Consider the following 21,326-nt stretch of genomic DNA (forward strand, 5'->3'; position numbering starts at 1 on the left):
CACCGATCGGCGGGGCGTGATTCCCTCTCCTGCCGATTCCCAGGTGGCGGAGAATTCCGGCCACGGCGGGGGCGGGATTTACGCCGGCCCCGGGCGATTCCCCGACCCTGCGGGAGGTCGGAGAATTCCGCCCCTTATCTCTGTCTTAAATGGACAACCCCTTACTCTGAGATTGTGCCCTCTGCTCCGAGACTCTCCCACAAGGAGAAACAACCTCTGAGCATCTACCCTGTCAAGTCCCCTGAAAATCCTATGTGTCTCAATAAGTTTGCTTCTCATTCTTCTTTTTTCTAATTTAGAGTACCCAATTATTTTTTCCCAATTAAGGGGTGATTTAGTGTGGCCAATCCACCTAACCTGCACATCTTTGGGTTGTGGGAATGAGACCCATGCAAACACGGGGAGAATGTGCAAGCTCCACACGGACAGTGACCCGGGGCCGGGATTGAACCCAGGCACTGTTAGGCAGCAGTGCAAAGACTATGTTAAGGTGCTGCCCCTACCTCTCATGCTTCTAAACTCCAATGAGTAACCTACTTAACCTCTCCTTATAATAAATCCTTCCACACCTGAGATCAACTGAGAGAATCTTCTCTGCACTGCCTTTCCTTAGATAAGGAGACTAAAACTACACAGCATTCCAGGTGTGAGCCAGCAAGTGCCTTGTATAGTTTGAGCAAGACTTCCCTATTTTTTACTCCATTTTCTTTGAAATAAAAACCAACATTCCATTTGCCTTGCTTATTACCCGCTGAACTTGCATGCTAGCCTTTTGTGCTTTATGCACGAGGAAATGAAATCAAATGAAAATCGCTTATTGTCACAAGTAGGCTTCAAATGAAGTTACTGTGAAAAGCCCCGAGTCGCCACATTCCGGCACCTGTTCGGGGAGGCTGGTACGGGAATTGAACCGTGCTGCTGGCCTGCCTTGGTCTACTTTAAAAGCCAGCGATTTAGCCCAGTGTGCTAAACCAACCCCTTATGCCCAAATCCTTCTCTGCAGCAGCTTTCTGCAGTTTTTCTCCATTTAAATAATATTCAGCTCCTTTATTCTTCCTACCAAAATGCATAATTTAACATTTTCCTACACTATATTCCATCTGCCAAGTTGTTGCCCATTCACTTAACCTGTCTATAACCTGTGTCATCCTCATCACTTGCCTTCCCACTTAATATTGTGTCATCCGCAAACTTGGCAATAGTACATTCACTTCCTTCGTTCATAGGCGGTACGGTAGCACAGTGGTTAGCACTGTTGCTTCACAGCGCCAGGGTCCCAGGTTCGATTCCTGGCTTGGCACTGTCTGTGCGGAGTCTACACGTTCTCCCTGTGTCTGCGTGGGCTTCCTCCCACAAATCCCGAAAGACATGCTTACTAGGTGAGTTGGACATTTTGAATTCCCCTCAGTGTACCGGAACAGGTGCTGGAGTGTGGCGACAGGGGGTTTTCACAGTAACTTCATTGCAGTGTTATTGGAAGCCTACTTGTGACAATAATAAAGATTATTATCAATTCACTGATCGTAAATAATTGTGGCACTGATTCTATTGGCACTCCACTAGTTACAGGTTGCCATCGTGAAAATGCCCTTCTTAACCCAATTCTCTGCCTTTTATTAGTTAGCCAATCATCTATCCATGCTAATATACTACCCCAATACTGTGGGCTCTCATCTTATTAAGCAGCCTTTTGTGTGGTACCTGGTCAAATTAATTTTGGAAAAAGCTGTTACATCTGCTGGCTCCCCTTTATGTATCCTGCTCATTATCACCTCAAAAAATTCTAATAAATTTGTCAGACATGATTTCCCCTTCATGAAGACATGCTGGACTCCGCTTGATAATATTATGTATTTTGAAATGCTCTGCTATTATATACTTTATATTGGCACTAACATTTTCCCAATCACAGCTGTTAAGCTAACTGGTCTATCGTTACTTGTTTTTTGTTGCCCTCCCTTTTTGAATTGGCAGTTTTCCAATTCACTCACTTTCCAGAATTTAAGGATTCTTGGAAGATTATTACCAGTGCATCCACTATAACAGTAGCTATTTCCTTTCAGATCCTAGGGTGCAACCCACCAGGTCCAGGGGACTTGTTGATCTTTAGCCCCATTAGATTTCCCTAGTACTTTTTCTCGAGTGATAAATGTATTTATTTCCTCCCCTCTTTTGCCCCTTGATTATTTAGTCTTTTTGGTATGCTGTTGGTGTATTCTACCATGAAGACTGACACAAACTATTTATTTAACTTCTCTGCCATTTCTTGGTTGCTCATTATTATTTCCCCAGTCTCATTCTTTCAGGGGCCTATGTTCACTTTGGCATCTCATTTCCTTTTTATATATTTAAAGTAGCTCTTATTGTCCATTTTTATATTAGTTGCTAGTTTGCAGTCATTGTTTATCGTCTGCCTCTTTATTATATTCTTGGTCACCTTTTGTAAGCTTTTAAAACTTTCCCAATCCTCTGGCTTGCCATTAAGCTTTGCCACATTGTACATTTTTTATTTCCGTTTAACTTCCTTGATTAACCATGGTTGATTTAACCCCTTCCTAGAATCCTTCTTCCTCACTGGGATATATCTTTGTTGTGAGTCATGAACTATTTTGACAAACATCTGCCATTACTGATCATCCATCTTTTCTGCGAAACTCCTTTCCCAGCAAACTCTACCCTAATTCCTTTGTAATTACCCTAACTTAAGTTTAGCACAGTTGTTTGTGACCCAGGTTTCTCACTCAAACTGAATGCTAAATTCTCCTGTTTCCTGGAGAATCTTTTACTCTGAGATTGTTTATTAAACCTGCATCATCAGATCCAAAATAGCCTGATCCCTGGTTGGATCCACGGTAGCACAATGGTTAGCACTGGTGCCTCACAGTGCCAGGGACCCAGGTTCAATTCCTGCCTTGGGTGACTGTCTGCGTGGAGTTTGTACATTCTCCTCGTGTTCTATGAGTTCCTCTGGGTGCTCCGGTTTCCTCCCAAAGCAGTCCACGTTCGGTTGATAGGTCATGATAAAATTGCCCCTTTGTGTCCAGGGATGTGCAGGTTACATGGGGTTATGGGAAGAGAGCGGGGCAGTGAGAGTAGGTAAAGTTCTCTTTCAGAGGGTCAGTGCAGACTTGACGGGCTAAATGGCCTCCCTTCAGCCCTTTAGGTAATCTATGATTCTATGATATTGTTCTCGGAAACTGTTCTGAATGCACTCAATGAATTGTTCCTCATGGCTACCTCTACCAGTTTGATTTTCTCAGTCCACATGAAGATGAAAATCACCATGATTAATATCCTGTCTTTTTTACCTGCCCTCATTATCTGCTGATTCATTCGGGGTCCTGCAGTATTGCTAGTTAAGGAGCCTCTAGACTGCTCCCACCAGTGTTTTCTTCCCCTTTCTTACCTCCACCCATCTGGATTTTTCCAATCCTAGATCATTTCTTGCTATTGTACTTATTTCATCTCTTGTTAACAAAGTTACCTCAACCACCCTTTCCTTCCTTCCTGCCCTTATGAAAGGCCAAATACCCTTGAATATTTAGGTCTTAGCTTCAATCTCCTTGTAACACCGGCTGGGTTTTCCGACGCTGGTAGCAGAATTCTTGATGTGGCGGAGAATCCAGCATTGGCTAAAACACAGGATCGGCTCCCATCCCCCGCTGGCGACGGCATCAATGTAGTGCTGTCACCCATTTGCATACTATTAACCGCTAGGCACCAGATTATGCAAGCCCACATGAAACTCCGGTCATCTGGGCCAGGATTCACATAGATGAGAATTGGTGCAGTTATATTCCAGCGTGGTCCTGGCAGGGGGGCCAAATGGATAACTCTTTTAGGGAGTTACCCACAAAATCCATCAGAAGGCATCCCGCCGGGGCACAGAGCTAAGTATAGCCCCGGGCTGGAGAGGGATATACCAGGGGCACTGCCTCCTGGCACAGGTTGGCACTGAGAGATTAGCACAGTGTCATCCTGGCAGTGCCAACCTGTGCCAGAGACAGTGCCATATGCAGGCCATAGTAGGGGCCCTACGGATGGGGGAGAGTGGACTTGAGGGTGGGATGGGGAGGACTGCCAGCTATACTTCTGCAGTGTGGCTGGGAATGCTGACGAAGATCTAAGAGGCTCAATGTTTGGAGCGAAAACTGGTCTGTGCAACTGGAAAGTTACACCCCAATTTTCAGTCTGAGCCTGACACTTTGTCAAATTCTGATAAGATTCAACTTACAAAAGAACAGTTCCTATACTATTTTAAACCTTACGAATGGAATAAACCTTAAAAACACTTACTAGATACTCACTAGATGTGAACCAAACAGCGGGCTACTGCTGAAACAGGGCAAGACCACTTTTTGAAGAGTGATAAAGTTGGGAAGCATATAACAAAAGAGAATCTCTTCCACTCTGGACCGAATTCCTACTTTTATCCAAATTCCAAAATCTACTCACTCGGACTGTGTCTCAAGCATGATGTGGCCTCTCCAATTTCTCAAGCGCTTTCTACTGTGGCTGAAGAACTTTTCCCAGAGTCGCAATGCAGATTTCATCCACTAAGGGGCACAACGCACATGATTTTTGCTGCGCAGCAACTACAAGAGAAATGCAGGGAACAGCACCAGCCCTTGTACGTGGCCTTCTTTGACCTCACTGATGCACGATCAATTACACAAAGACAAGAGTTGGATGCAATCGAGGCCTTAATACACTAAGATGTGTGGCCTCTTACAGCAGCTGGCGAAATGGCTGCTGTACAGGGAGCGCACATATTTATACTCCGCCTACTGGGCGGAGCCAGCAGGCAGGGAACTACTCCCGTACCTGTAGTACAGGGCCTTACCATAAAACACCAACATCGACATCCTCTATATACAATATATACAGCAGTGGTGACTACCACATTCACCTCTTGATAAAAATTGAGTCCGGCGGAGGTGGTGGAGAACTATATACAGAAAGATGTGTTTTAACAGTACAGATAACATTACAAATTCAGGCGGTCCGGAGCCTTGATCTGTCGTTGAGAGCGCCACAAGTGCTGGCGGCGACTCCGGCGTCGGTTTGGTCTTCAGTGACTCCGGGAGCGTGTCGAAATCCTCTTCATCCCCGGGTGTGAGCTTGGGGAGGACAGATTGTCCTGGAGTGGGGGCTGCGGTGGGGTGCACCGGAGGAGGGGAGGGTGGCGCCGGGTCGGAGGGGGGGATGTGTGGGGAACCAGCTGGTGCCAGGTCCCTGTGGGAGACTGTGTCTTGGCAGCCGTCGGGGTACGCTACGTAAGCGTACTGCGGGTTGGCGTGAAGTAGCTGCACCCTCTCAACCAACTGGTCCGTCTTGTGGAGTCGAACGTGTCTACGGAGGAGAACGGGTCCTGGAGCTTCCAACCACATTGGTAGTGAAACCCCAGAGGTGGACTTCCTGGAGAAGGCAAAGAGACGTTCATGGGGGGTTTCATTAGTCGCGGTGCACAGGAGCGACAGAATGGAGTGGAGGGCGTCGGGGAGGACCTCCTGCCAGCGGGAGGCCGGGAGATTTTTGGATCTTAGGGCCAGCTGGACGGCCCTCCAGACCGTCCCATTCTCCCGCTCCACCTGCCCGTTTCCCCAGGGGTTGTAGCTGGTCGTCCTGCTCGAGGCCCCTGTTGAGCAGGTACTGGCGCAGCTCATCGCTCATGAATGAGGATCCCCGGTCGCTGTGGACCAAGGTGGGGAAACCGAACAGAGCGAAGATGGTGTTGAGGGCTTTGATGATGGTGGCAGACGTCATGTCGGGGCATGGGACGGCAAAGGGGAATCGGGAATATTCATCGACCACACTGATAAAGTACGTGTTGTGGTCGGTGGAGAGGAGGGGCCCTCTGAAGTCCACGCTGAGGCGTTCAAAGGGGCGGGAGGCCTTCACTAGGTGTGCTCGGTCTGGCCGGTAGAAGTGCGGCTTACACTCTGCGCAGACCTGGCAGTCTCGTGAAAGTCCTGACTTCCTCGACGGAGTAGGGCAGATTGCGGGCCTTGATGAAATGGTAAAAACAGATGACTCCTGAGTGACAGAGGTTGTTGTGCATGGTGCGGAGTCGGTCCACTTGTGCGCTGGCACATGTACCTCGGGATAGGGCATCGGGGGGTCGTTGAGCTTACCGGGGCGATACAAAATCTCGTAATTGTAGGTGGAGAGCTCGATCCTCCACCTCAAGATTTTATCATTTTTGATCTTGCTCTGCTGTTTATTATTGAACATGAAGGCAACCGACCGTTGGTCAGTGAGGTGAGTGAATCTCCTGCCGTTTTAAAGGCTCCACTTACCACATACTCACTGCAGCCACCAAGATGGCTCAGAGAAGACCTGCCCCTTGAGTTTGGAAGTCCGAGGTGGATCCATAGTTCAGTATGGAGAGGTGGGACACCCTCTTCCCCAGGGTGGGTCGCAGACTCAAGCCTGCCCCTTGAACACTGCCTGGAAGGTGATAGCAGAGGCAGTCAGCACTGCCAACCTTACCAGAAGGAGACAGCTCGTGATCCTGAGGGGTGGAAGTCACTGGTGAGAGCTCCACCCTCAGATGGGGAGAGAACCAGGGAGGGCCATGGTGCAGGTGTCCTTTGGTTAGAATGAGCTCTGCTAATCCTCTACTTCGTTTGTAGTGGGGCAGCGATCTGTGGAGTGCCAACACCCCCCCCCCCCCCCAGTAACTACAAAAAGAAGAAATAGATAAGCACCCAGCATATTCAAAAAACACATATACACATTTCTCCCTTCCCCCGCAACAAACCCCTCCCTCTCCCCCCCCGCCCCCTATGCCATCTCCATTGCCCCCAAATTTTGAGGGTAGCCGCCACCACTGGGCTCGTGGTATACCTCGTTGAAGGGAGTGGCAACGGCGCTGTTACCAGCGCCTCCAGACTCGTGTCCACGCAGGATGCCATCTCTATCCTCTTCCATGCTCTCTCTGAGCATTCATAGGACACAGTGAGCAGTCAGCAGTGTGGCCAGTCAGGATCTGTATGTAGCACCAGAAGGTTGCGTTTAAAACACATACTGCAGCAATAGCACTCTTAGTCAGGCCATCCCGATCCTAAGGGGACACCCCCATGTCCATGGATGTGCATCAAGTAACCCTAACCCTAATAACAGTGGTAAGCACTGTTACCTCACTGCGCTGAGGACCGGGTTCGATCCTGGCCCCGGGTCATTGACCGTGTGGAGTTTGCACATTCTCCCCGTGTTTGCGTGGGTTTAACCCCCACAACCCAAAGATGTGCAGGCTAGGTGGATTGGCCACGCTAAATTGTCCCTTAATTGGAAAAAATTAATTGGGTACTCTAAATTTATTTTAAAAAGACATTCGTGACTATTTAGATTATTGATTACTGCTGGACAAATTCAACATTACTTTATTATTAACTATAGCTCAGTAGAGTGTGCGAACTTCACTTAATTGATCTTTATAATAAATTAGTTTTGTTTCAATCTAATGATTGGTGGATTCTTTGGCATCAACACAACGGGCCATCCTGGAAGAAAGGACAAAGAACACAAAATATTACCACCAAAGGTAATGTAACAGAAGCAAGTCATCCACGACTCAGAAGGATTGCCTAAGAAGAAGAAGTTGGGGCAGGCCATTTATGGAAAAATGTCTTCACTGAGCAGGTGGTGAATCTCTGTAATTTCCTGCCCCCAAGGGCTGAGGTGGATCAGTCATTGAGTATGTTCCAGACTGAATCAATGAGCAAGATCTTCCAGCTGTTCACGCCAGCGAGATCTTCCACTCCGGGTTTCCTGGGGCCAAGGAGTGGATTTAATGGGACATCCAATCGACAGCTGGGGGACCAGAAGATCCGCCCAAGGGCAGGCTGCCATTTACTCACAGGGTGATGAGATTATCAAACTTGCTACCACAGAGGGCCGAAGGGCCTGTTCTGTGCTGCACTGTTCTATGTAGATGTACGTAAGGTACATTTACGGCAACGCTACATAGGTACATGAAGGAGATAGGAATAAAAAGATATATTGTTCAAGTGAGGTGAAATGAGGTGGGAGGCTGCCTGGAGACAGCTTCCCTGTCCCCTGATACTTGTGGGACCTGGAGGCAGACTGGAAAATCCCAGTGATCATCCACAAAATGGCTTTAAGTGGCCAATTACATGATCAATTGGTTACGCTGCCTCCATCCCCCCACCCTTTTCAACTCCAGGAAAATGGCCTGGAGCTGGGTTGGATCTGGGGAAACCAGCATATCAGCTGGGTGGTGCTGTTTTTAGCAGCCGTCCCCGTAATGCCAAAACATTCTGCCGCGGGTTTCATCACACTTCCAATATGGACCTAAATATTACAAATCCTTTACAACATAAAATTTCTCGACACGATTATCAATATTAACAATTATTCACGATTAACAATATTACTCACACGAGTTGCCTTTTACTAATTCATTTCTCTTGTGGAGAAGTGTCTGGATTCTCCAGGGTGCCTGCCCAGGATACCAGAGAGGACGTCTGCAGCTTGCTGCGCAGAGCATTGCTAGCACAGACTTGATTTGGTGAGTGGCATAGAGGAAAAAAAGAGTATTGTATTATCAAAACATATTTGAAATAGAAATGTTGTGTCATTTTAATATCAATGGATAATTCCACCCTGGTGTTGCTACCGAAATGCAACATGTGAAACTGCCAAAATGATTCCCGTGAATGGTTCCAGAGAGGAGGAACGTCAGTTCTGCAGAGAGATTGGAGATGGTGAGATTATTTTCTTTCGAAAGAAAAGGTCGAGAGGAGATTTGATAGAAGTATTCAAAATCATGAACGGTCTGGACAGAGTGGGGCGAAACTGTTCCCATTGGTGGGAGGATTGAAACCAGAGGGATAAGATGATTGGCAAAACAAACAATAGCGACATAAGGAAAAGCTTATGCGATGGAGGCAGGTTCAGTCGAGTCATTCATGAGGGAATTGGACTATAATTTTTTTTTATTGTAAATTTAGAGTACCCAATTATTTTATTCCAATTAAGGCGCAATTTAGCATGGCCAATCCACCTACGCTGCCCATCTTTTTTGGGTTGTGGGGGTGAGACCCACGCAGACATGGGGTGAATGTGCAAACTCCACACGGTCAATGACCCGGGGCCAGGATCGAACCTGGTCCTCGGCGCAGTGAGGTAACAGTGCTAACCACTGCACCATCGTGCCACCCTGGAATTGGGCTATCATTGTCTTATTATTTGAGAAGGAAGTACGAGCAAGCTTACAGGGAGTGGCTGTAGGTGAATTGTTCCTTAAGGGAGCCAGCGCAGAGACTACGGGTTGAATGGTCTTCTGTGCCATTCTATAATTCTACAATGGGTATTTTTCTTTCATTAAGTTTTTGATTTCTGCCTTTAATAACCTTTAGCAACACGTGGATTAGAATCTGGGGCGAAATTCTCCGACCCCCAGCAGGGTCGGAGAAACGCCTGGGGACGCCGAAAATCCCGCCCCCGCCGTGGCAGAGATTCTCCGCGACCCGGGAATTGGCGGGAGCTGGAATCACGCCACTCCGATCGGCGAGGCCCCTGTGGTGATTCTCCGGCCCGCGATGGGCCGAAGTCCCGCCGCTGGGAGGCCTCTCCCGCCGCCGAGGTTTGAACCACCTCTGGTGGCGGCGGGATCGGCAGCGCGACCGGGCCCCCGGGGTCCTGGGGGGGGCCCCCACGGTGGCCAGGCCCGCGATCGGGGTCCCCCGATCAGGGTGCAGGCCATTGCCCTGGGGGCACTCTTTCTCCTCCGCCGCCGCCACGGCCTCCGCCATGGCGGAAGCGGAAGAGAAACCCACAGCGCGCATGCGCCGGTGGTGACGTCAGCGGCAGCTGGCCGCTGACGTCACCGCCGGCACATGCGCGAACCGGCGAAAGCCTTTCGGCCAGCCCCGCTGCCGGGCGGCGGGCCTGAAAGGCCGCTGGCGCCGGTTTTTGCGCCAGTCGGCGTGGTGCCAACCGCTCCGGCACGGGGCTAGCCCCTAAAGGTGCGGAGAATATCGCACCTTTGGGGAGGCCCGACCCCGGAGTGGTTGGCGCCACTCCCCTACGCCGGGACCCCCCCGTCCCGCCGGGTAGGGGAGAATCCCACCCCAGCTGTGTAATATTTTTGCAACTGTTTACACTTGATATTTATTTGATTTAAATTTGTTTTTAACACGGGATAATCTATAGCAATTTTCTGCCAGAGATCCACCTATTTTTAAATAAGGAACATAATTTGCAGCAGATTTTATTTTAATGTTTGCCTTTATTATTTTTCTTTCAAAAATTGCACAATGGAATAGAAACCCAATGCGCAGTATTCATTTTAAAAAATAATGTTATTTTAAATGATGTGTTGTAACTGTTTGTCCTAATTATTTATAACCTTTTTCAATGCAATAACATTCTCTTTCTGTTATTGTTTTCGCAGCTACTGGTGCTGATGGATTTTCATTATATTTTGTGGGAGATTGCAGCAATGTGAGTACAACATAACAGGTGACCAAACAAAAGGGGTTAGCCATGGAATTGTAATATTTTAGGAACCAAGGACTGCTTTCTCCTCACATTTGCTGTATTGGGAAGAGAATATGACAGTAGGCCTTGCCACCCAATTTTCCAACCGTTGCTACTTCTATCCTACCCAAATTGGAGTAGGACAGTGGAAGTAAATTTAACCCTAAATGTCTTCAGATATGAATCATTAGTGAATTGTTTTGATAGCTATTCTCCACACGTGGAAATAAGTAGCTCAGCAGTACAAATAGACAGTCCCGTAATATTCCAGAAACATTTTAGAAAGCAGTGGTGCTGATCAGACTTCCATCTACACTGGAGACAAGATTTCTTCCCAGATATTGGGGCAGGAACTGGGGCAGGTAGGAGTGCAATTTTGTGCCTCTAGCTGACATGTTGGCTGGCTGGCACTGCCATGGCAGATAAGTGTGAAGAGGCCTGGTAAGGCCAATGATCAGAGGGAAACTGGAATTTTCCCAACCTGCAGGCCTTCAATGGTACCTGAGCATTAGCAATTGTCTTCAGGTGACTTTCTGGTAGCAGAATGGAGTGGCAATATTCCAGAAAGAGTTTGCGGCCTCCCCTGCCTACCTAGTCACAGATGGGACCACTGGTTTCCTTGTGGAGGGGGAATTCTTGTGGTGATTTGGCAGATGTGGTTATTTATTCAAAAAAATCAATGGATGGGAGGCAGGTTCGTGTGATGGACTGGGCGGTATTCACGACTCTCTGAAGTATCAGAGTATCATGAAATATCAGATAAATAAGTGTGCATTTCAGATTAGTTAGCTAGGTGCATGCCAGGCAACATTGATGATTCCCTGTCCAAGAAAAGATAAGATTATTATTACAAAAACGAAAAAGCCCAGGCTGCTGGAAACTACATACAAACATAAGAACATGTAAATTCTGAGCAAGAGTAGGCCATTCGACCCCTTTCAAGCCTGCCTCGCCATTCAGTAGGATCATGGATGATCTGATTGTGGCAGCAAAGCCACTTTTCTGCCCATCTCCTGTGTCCCTTGACTCTTGTTAGTCAGGACTCTCCCTACATGTGCCTTAAAATATTCAGTGACATTGCTTCTCCTGCTCCTTGGGGATTGACTTCCACAGATTCACGACCCTCTGAAAGAAAAACGTTCTCCTTTGTCTTAAATGGGAGTCTTTCAAAAGGAGAAACACCCTCTTAGAATCTAGTCTGTCAAGCTCTCTCAGGGTCGTATATATTTCAATAAGATCACCTCTCATTCTTATAAACTCCAATGGATACGGGACCAAACTGTCCAACCTTTCCTTAACCCCCTCATCCCATAAATCAGTCGAGTGAACCTTCTCTGAACTTATGCAATTATGCCCTTTTTAAAAGAAGGTGGCCAAAACTGTATCCAGTTCTCATGATGTGATCTCACCAATGCCTTATGTGACTGTGGCAAATATCTCTACTTTTATATTCCATTCCTTTTGCTACAAACGACAACATTCCATTTGCCTTCCAAATCATTTGTTTTACCTGCATGCTAATGTTTTGTGATTCAACTGAAAAGTCAGTCACTGGCACCATATTTAAAAGCCAGACAGCAGTACAGTGTCATGCTCCAGCCTGACAGAACTAGCGAAAAACCCATTGCAGCAGTGCAAGTGGAGGAAATGGTCGAAGCTTAATCAAGGGTAGTCCCAGGGCACAGCAATTCCTCGCTGGATGTACTTCTCCAGGTTGCAAGGAAGTGGAGGAATGTCTTGTTACCCCAGAATGGCAGGAGGCGGCCGGTGATTAAGCAGCCGTGGATGGAGGTTACAGGTGTGGCCAGCAGCTATTGGACCCGTTCCTTGTACATGGCTGCAGTGCCAAAAAAGTGTCAATGACCTGATGTGTTCTAGTAAGGTGAGTTTAGCACATAACGTTAAGCTTGAAGCCTTAAATATCAGCGAGGATGAATAATTTAATAATAATAATTTGCTGGTGAGACAATGAACAAAGAACAAACAAAGAACAAAGAAAAGTACAGCACAGGAACAGGCCCTTTGGCCCTCCAAGCCTGTGCCGTGTGTGCAAAGAGTGGAGTGGCTGGCTGCAGCATTGGTGGGCTCTTCTCCGGGAACTGTTGGTGTGGGCAACAGCCCCTCTGACAGCGAAACTAACACCTCACAAAGCTGCGGAGACAGAGGGGCTCCTGCACCTGTAGAAGAGACCTTCAATATGTTAGGGGTGTCGACACCTCGGGTGAGTAAAGGATAACGGTTGTTAGGTCCCGATAGTATCTCTGACATAAGAATTAGAAAGTAAGTCTCGACTTGTTCAACTCCAATTTTATTGTGTTCGACAATCACCTCTCCTCCAACTCCACAGTACCACCTGTTTATATGTGTGCAGTCCATCAAACAATAAGTGTGCTCTATTAAACAATTAAAACTCCATTAAGCACTGAGGAACATTAACTCTTTCCCAACAGATTCCCCCCGAAAGAAAGAAAATTATTCTTTAAGTTTGACGTAAATTACCATAACACAATGTATATATTTTCTTTTCCACAATAAATGCACCCAATTCCTCCTTAAAACGCTTTTTTAATCCAACCTCACATTCTCTTCCTTATAGGAAAAAACACCCCTCTTTAATCATTTCTAATAAGCCAATAAGATAGCTCCTTTATGCATCAGTCAGTCAGATAATTGGTAACTGCTGTCAACCCAATTGATCTGGTCAATCTCCCTGATCTCTAGTGTTTGTTTTAGGCTCGCTATGTCAATCTGTAATCTCTTTTCACTGACTTTTTTCATCGAATGGACATTCTCTCAAAGGACTTATCGTCTGTGTGACACTCTATAGGTACTGGGCTGGATTCTGCGCACCCCGCCGCCGGAATCGCGGCCAGTGCGGGAGCAGAGAATCCATTTTCCCGCAAGGAATCAGGACTGGCGCCGGTTCCCCGATTCTGCGGGCCTCAAAATGCGGCATATTCGGGTAGCACGCCGCGCTGCCTAGGACCTACTTGGGGCCATTGCCAGAGGCCGTTCCGCCATTCTCCGCCCCCAACCGGCCGAAGTCCCGATGGCGTGGATCTAATGTGGTCCAGCCGGTCGGGATACTCGCGTGGCGGTTGCGGACTCAGTTCGCACTCCCTGGTCTGGGGCGGGCCGATCGGAGGGTGGGGGGATCATTATAGGCGGCCGGGAAATGTTTGTGCAGGCGGACAGGGTCGGGTGCACAGCAATCAGGGGGTTTATTTTTTGGGTCCAGCTCCGCGGTCCAAGTCCGCCGTGGAGCACAACGCGGCCACTGAAGGCCGCCACCGTGAACATGCGCGGCCTCCAACCCAGAAGTGCGGGGGCCCCTATCTGCAGCAAAAGCTGTTAGATCTACACTGGGCCCCTGCAGGGCTAGGAATTTGTGGCCCTTTCACGCCAGTTTTCTGGCGTGAAACACCACAGTTTTGACACCAGCGTGGGGACATAGTCCCGATAACCGAGAATCCAGCCCACTGTTCCTGAATGCCCTATTCCATTCAAAATTTCAGTCAGGACCCTACTGCCTCCATTGAGAAAAATGTCTCTGTTGCCAATGTACTTTTTAACCACTCTTTGTTTCTTTTTAGTTTCCCATGCCAAAGGGGAAAAATTATAAATCCTCCCGCACTCGAAAAGGCAACACAGAGATTAGTATAAGATGCGTGAAGATAAACAATCAGTTTCAGTTGTCTAATATCACCTAAAGATGGGAATTTCAAAACACAATTCTCCCATTTTAATTTTGCCAATGTTTTGTTTGCTCAATCAATTTCTTCAACTTTGGGATTGTTCATTTTAGTGCTTAGTTCAAACACACCATAATTGGCGTCCGGTCTTGTTTCTCTAGTTAACCAATTCAGCTGCCTAATTAAACTTCGGAGATCCTCTTTTTCCATTTCAGAAGCCGCCGCATCCTCTAGTGAGGCCCTAACACGAGTAATTGCTATGGGGCTAATATTCTCCAAGTAAGACCTGTGGAGTGACATGTCAACCACTCTGCCCAATTTCTAACCCAATTTACTTGGCCTGACTTCCAATCTTGATTTCCATTCTCAGCCCGTTTATAACAGTATTTTCAACTTCACTACTACCACCCCACAAAAAATCATCTACGTACGTCATGAAGATCATAGAATCATAGAATTTACAGTGCAGAAGGAGGCTATTCAGCCCATCGTGTCTGCACCAGCCCTTGGAAAGAACACCCTACTTAAGCCCACACCTCCATCCTAACCCAGTAACCCCACCTAACCTTTTGGACATTAAGGGGCAATTTAGCACGGCTAATCCACCTAACCTGCACATCTTTAGACCATGGGAGGAAATCGCAGCATCCGGAGGAAACCCACGCAGACACAGGGAGAAAGTGCAAACTCCACACAGACAGTCACCCGAGGTCGGAATTGAACCCGGATCCCTGGAGCTGTGAGGCAGCAGCGATAACTGCTGTGCCAGCTTTCTGCCCAATTGTGTTAGTGAATGTTCTCCAATACATTTGGATGATGTAGTTGTTATGGTTGAATTTATTTATTTATTTTTTATAAATTTAGAGTACCCAATTTATTTTTTCCAATTTTTTGGGTTGTGGGGGCGAAACCCACTCAAAGACGGGGAAAAATACAAACTCCACATGGACAATGACCCAGAGTGGGGATCGAACCTGGGACCTCAGCGCCGTGAGACAGCAACGCTAACCACTGTGCCACTGTGCTGCCCTATTTATTTTTTAATTTTTCTAATTAAGGGGCAATTTACCGTGGCCAATCCACCTACCCTGTACATCTTTGGATTGTGAGGATGAGACCCACGAATGCGCGGGGAGAATGTGCAAACTCCACACAGTGACCCGGGGCCAGGATCAAACCTGGATCCTCGATGCCGAGAGACAGCAGTGCTAGCCACTGCTCCTCCCCACTGCCCCTTACCAGAAAGTTTCCCTCCCCAACCGCGGCGGTGCTCGGTTCCTGGAGAATCGCGGGCCCGATTTCGGTGCAAAAGTTGATTCTCCACCCCCGTGCCAAATGCGTTTTTGGCGCGTGGCTGCGGAGAATCTTGCCCTCTATCTCGAAGAATCTTTTCCAATAATTTCCCTATTACTGACGTAAGGCTCACCAGCCTATAATTTCCTGGATTATCCTTGCTGCCCTTCTTAAACAATGGAACAACATTGGCTTTTCTCCAGTCCTCTGGGACTTCACCCATAGCCATTGAGGATACAAAGATAACTGTCAAGGCCCCAGCAATTTCCTCCCTCGCCTCCCTCAGTATTCTGGGGTAGATCCCATCAGGCCCTGGGAATTTATCTACTTTAATGTTTTTTAAGATGCCCAACACCTCTTTATTAATATCAACATTACTCAGACCTATACTCCTCATCCACTAAATCCTTCTCTTTGGTGAATACTGAGGCAAAGTATTCATTTAGTATCTCTCCCATTTCCTCTGGTTCCATACAAAGATTCCCTCCAATATCCTTGAATGGACCAACTCCTTCTCTGGCTACCCGCTTGCTCTTTACAATGTATAAAACACCGTAGAATTTTCTTTAATCATGTTTGCCAACGACATTTCATGACCCCTTTTAGTCTTCCTAACTCCTACCATAAGTTCCTTCCTACTTGCTTTATATTCTTAAAGGGCCTCATCTGTCCTAAGCCTTGTTAGACCTTACGAATGCTTCCTTTTTCTTTTTGACAAGGTTCATAATATCCCTCGTTATCCAGGGTTCGCATACTTGCCACCCTTATCTCTCGTCCTCACAGGTACATGCCTGTCCTGAATTCTAATCAACTGACATTTGAAAGCCTCCCACATGCCGGATGTTGATTTTCCTTCAAACAGCCTCGCCCAGTCAACACTCTCTGGATCCTACTTTATGCTGTTGTAACTAGCCTTCCCCCAGTCTAACACCTTCACCTGAGGACCACTCTTGTCCTTTTCCAGAAACAGCTTAAAACTTACAGAATTATGATCGCTGTTCCCGAAATAATCTCCTCCTGAAACTTCGATCACCTGGCCGGGCTCATTTCCCAGCACCAGGTATAATATGGCCCCTTCCCAAGTTGTGCTATTTACATATTTTTTCAAGAAACCCCCCTGGACAAATTCAACTCTCATCCAGGCCTCTCGCAGTAAGTGTGTCCCAGTCAATATAGGGAAAGTTAAAATCACCCACCACAACAACCCTATTGTTTATGCATCTTTCCAAGACCTGTCTGCATATCTGCTCCTCTGTCTCCCGCGGGCTATTAGGAGGTCTGTAGTTAACCCCCAACATTGTGACAGCACCTTTCCTATTCCTGAGCTCTACCCAGATTGCCTCGCTGCCTGAACCCTCCAAGGTGTCCTCCCTCAGCACAGCTGTTATAGTCTCCTTAACCAATAATGTAACTCCCCCATCCCTTTTGCATCTGCCCCTGAAGCATCTAAATCCTGGAATGTTTAGTTGCCAATCCTGTCCCTCTTTCAAACAAGGTTCTGTAATAGCAACAACATCATAATTCCATGTACTAATCCAAGCTCTAAGTTCATCTGTTTTACCTGACATACTCATCGTATTGAAACTAATGCACTTCAACCCACCAACCCCGCTGCGTTGACCAACCCCTCCCTGCCTACTCTTCCTCTTAATCTTACTGGCCTTAGTCTGTAGCTCTCCCTCAGTATACTTTGAGTTGATAGAGAGGCATGCTAATAAGGTTTACAACAGAAATGCAGATGTTATAGATGTAAAGTTTTTTTTTATAAATGTTTTTTTATTGAGTTTTCATATTTTATATATGACAAATTACAAGTTATTAGAGAGAGAGAAAAAAAAAGGAAAAAAAGGAAAACACAAAAATTTAACATGAATATTTACAGGTAAGCATCTTCATAACAATAATTGTGGCCGCCCCCTTTAGCCAGCATACATATTTTACATTCCCCAATATGGCCGAGGCACATGTTTATAGGCATTTATTTATAGTTTGGTTTTGGGCCTTGGCTTGCCATCAAACCCCCATACCGAGCCCGTATCCCCCCCTCCCCCCGGCTACCTTCCCCCGATTCCCGTCCATTTTCCCCTGGTTCTTGGCCACCCGACTATTCTTCCTCATGTACGTTGGCCACAAACAGGTCCCGGAACAGTTGCATGAATGGCTCCCACGTTCTGTGGAAGCCGTCGTCCGACCCTCGGATGGCGAATTTGATTTTCTCCATTTGGAGAGATTCCGAGAGGTCGGACAGCCAGTCTGCAGCTCTGGGTGGTGCTGCTGACCGCCAGCCAAACAGGATTCTACAGCGGGCAATCAGGGAGGCAAAGGCAAGGGTGTCCGCCCTCCTCCCCAGGAATAGATCTGGCTGGTCTGAAACCCCGAAGACCGCCACTATCGGGCATGGTTCCACCCTCACCCCCACCACTTTGGACATAGCCTCGAAGAAGGCTGTCCAGTACTCCACAAGTCTGGGGCAAGACCAGAACATGTGGGCGTGGTTGGCCGGGCCTCTCTGGCACCGCTCACATTTGTCCTCCACCTCCGGGAAGAACCTACTCATACGGTTTCTCGTTAAGTGGGCTCTATGTACCACTTTTAGTTGCGTCAGGCTGAGCCTTGCGCACGTGGAGGTGGAGTTGACCCTATGCAGTGCTTCGCTCCAGAGTCCCCACCCTATCTCCATCCCCAGGTCGTCCTCCCATTTCCTTCTTGTTGCGTCCAGTACGGTGTCGTCCCTATCTACCAGTCGGTCATACATGTCACTACAGTTCCCTTTCTCTAGGATACTTGCGTCCAGTAGGTCTTCCAATAGTGTCTGTCGTGGCGGTTGTGGGTACGTCCTTGTTTCCTTTCGTAGGAAGTTTTTGAGCTGCAGGTACCGTAGCTCGTTCCCCCCAGCTAGCTGAAATTTCTCTGTCAGTTCGTCCAGTGTTGCGATCCTGTTGTCCGTGTATAGGTCCCTGACTGTCAGTGTCCCCCCGTCCTGCCTCCACCTTTTGAAGGTGGCGTCGGTCAGTGCTGGTTTGAACCTATGGTTGTTGCAGATGGGAGCCTTGTCCGACATTTTGTACAGGCCAAATTGCTGCCGCAGTTGGTTCCAGGATTGGAGGGTGGCTGTCACCACTGGGCTGGTGGAGTGTTTTTTGGGTGGGGATGGGAGTGCTGCCGTGGCGAGGGCCCGGAGGGAGGTTCCCATGCAGGAGGCCTCCTCCGCACGCACCCACTCGGCTTCTGGCTCCTGGATCCATCCCCTTACTCGCTCGGCTGTTGCCGCCCAGTGGTAGAATTGTAGATTCGGGAGGGCTAGCCCCCCCCTGGATTTTGTTTTTTGTATGACCTTCTTTGGGATCCTAGCATTTTTACCCCCCCATACGAACGCCATGATATGTTTGTCCAGCGCTTTGAAAAAGGCCTTGGGGATGTAGATCGGAATGGATCTAAACAGGAAAAGGAACCTGGGCAGCACGTTCATTTTGATCGTCTGGACTCTCCCCGCGAGGGAGAGCGGGAGTGTGTTCCATCTTTGCAGGTCCTTTTTAACTTCCTCCGTCAGGCTGGTGAGGTTCCATTTGTGGATCCCTTTCCAGTCATGGGCTATTTGGATCCCCAGGTAGCGGAATTTATTTCGGGCTTGTTTGAACGGCAGCCCCTTTAGTGCTGCCCCCCCCCCCCCCCCCCCCCCCCCCCCCCCCCCCCTTGCGGGTGTACTGGGAAGATCTCACTTTTGCTCATGTTGAGTTTGTAGCCCGAGAAGGCTCCAAACTCTTTCAGGAGCGCTATGATTCCGTCCATGCTGCTTTGTGGGTCCGAGATATAGAGGAGCAGATCATCCGCATAGAGTGAGACTCTGTGCTCTCTACCTCCCCTTCGGATCCCCCTCCAATTTTTTGCTGCCCTGAGCGCGATTGCTAGCGGTTCGATTGCTAGTGCGAACAGCAGCGGGGACAGTGGGCATCCTTGTCTGGTGCCCCTGTGCAGCTGGAAGTATTGGGAGTTGGTATTGTTGGTCCGTACACTCGCCATGGGAGCGTTGTATAGGAGCTTTACCCAAGCGGTGAACCCTGTTCCAAGCCCGAACCGCTCCAGTACCTCTATGAGGTATTTCCATTCGACTCTGTCGAAGGCCTTTTCTGCGTCCAGGGAGACGATCACCTCTTGTGTTCTCTCCCCGGAGGGGGTATAGATGTAAAGTTAATGAGGAACTAAAATTGAAAATAAAATTAATGTTAATCCATTATGCTCATTTGTTATGCATTAAGAAAATCAATAAATTTTAATATTTTTTTCTGGATGCTGGAGAGGTTCTTAAGACTGACATCTGGGCTATGGGACTTGCTATCAATGACCACCTCTTCAGGACATTGAGCCTAGTGTCCTCAGCCCAACGATCTTCAGCAGCTTCATCAATAACCTTCCTCCATCATAAGGTCAGAAGTGGGGATGTTCGCAGATGAGTGCACAATGTTCAGCACTATTCGCGACTTCTCAGATGATGAAGCAGTCCATGTTCAAATACAGCAACACCTGGTCAATATCCAGGCTTGGGCTGACAAGTGGCAAGTTACATTTGCACCACACAAGTGTCAGGCAATGACAATCTCCTACAAGAGAAGATCTAACCACCGCCCCTTGACATTCAATGGCATTACCATCGCTGAATCCCCCACAATCAACTCCTGTGGGTTACCATTGATCAGAAACTGAACTGGACTAGCCACATTAATTCTGTGGCTACCAGGGCAGGTCAAAGGCTAGGAATCCTACCTCGAGTAACTCACCTCCTGACCCTCCAAAGCCTGTCCACCAAATACAAAGCACAAGTCAGGCGTGTAATGGAATACTTTCCACCTGCCTGGATGAGTGCAGCTCCAACAACACTCAACAAGCTCAACACCATCCAGGACAAAGCAGCCCGCTTGATTGTTCCCCCTTCCACAAACATTCAAACCCTCTACCACCGATGAACAATGGCAGTCATGTGTATCATCTACAAGGTGCATTGCAGTAACTCACCAAGGCTCCTTAGACAACACCTTCCCAACCCATGACCACTTCCATCTAGAAGGACAAGAGCAGCAGATACCTGGGAACTCCACCATCTGGAGATTCCCCTCCAAGTCTCTCACCACCCTGACTTGTAAATACATCGCTGTTCCTTCACTGTCACTGGGTCAACATCCTGGAACTCCCTCCCTAACAGCACTGTGAGGGTACCGACACCTCAAGGACAGCAGCAGTTCAAGAGAGCAACTCCCCTTCGGAAGGGCAACTAGGGATGGACAATGAATGCTGGCCTACCCAGTGACACTCACATCCATTTTTTAAATGAATTTTAAAAAGTAAAGCCAAGGCCAACTGTCATCGTCCGTCCGTCCGTCCCCCCCCCCCCCCCCCAAAACCAGGATCCCAGGTTCGATTCCCTGCTGGGTCACTGTCTGTGTGGAGTCTGCACGTTCTCCCTGTGTCTGCGTGGGTTTCCTCCGGGTGCTCCGGTTTCCACCCACAAGTTCCGAAAGATGTTAGGTGAATTGGACATTCTGAATTCTCCCTCTGGCGCCGGAATGTGGCGACTAGGGGCTTTTCACAGTAACTTCATTGCAGTGTTAATGTAAGCCTACTTGTGACAATAAAGATTACTATTATTATTGTACTACAATGAAATGTGAATATATTTAACAAAATCTTGGCACTCAAAATTGCCATGGCATGTTCCTTTGACTTTATGGTTAAAAATAAACACTCGCTTCACAATAAAACACTGGTGGTGAAAACTGCAATGATTTGATGATTTGAGCATGCCATTAGTGCATTATTGCTTGATTAAACGGGTATAATCGG

At 47.8% G+C, this 21,326-nt stretch overlaps 1 protein-coding gene across 7 annotated transcripts in view; it reads left to right on the top strand.

Annotated features, from left to right (window-relative positions):
- Window positions 1-21,326, top strand: part of pde10a (phosphodiesterase 10A) — a 628,597-nt gene that overhangs the window by 419,628 nt on the left and 187,643 nt on the right. For all 7 annotated transcript variants that reach the window (XM_038808728.1, XM_038808759.1, XM_038808768.1 and 4 more), the window contains one exon: window positions 10,421-10,470. In XM_038808728.1, the coding sequence (XP_038664656.1) occupies window positions 10,421-10,470 (50 nt within the window). The remainder of the gene's footprint in view (window positions 1-10,420; window positions 10,471-21,326) is intronic.

The sequence above is a fragment of the Scyliorhinus canicula genome, chromosome 1 (assembly GCF_902713615.1).
Source record: "Scyliorhinus canicula chromosome 1, sScyCan1.1, whole genome shotgun sequence".
NCBI lineage: Eukaryota > Metazoa > Chordata > Chondrichthyes > Carcharhiniformes > Scyliorhinidae > Scyliorhinus > Scyliorhinus canicula.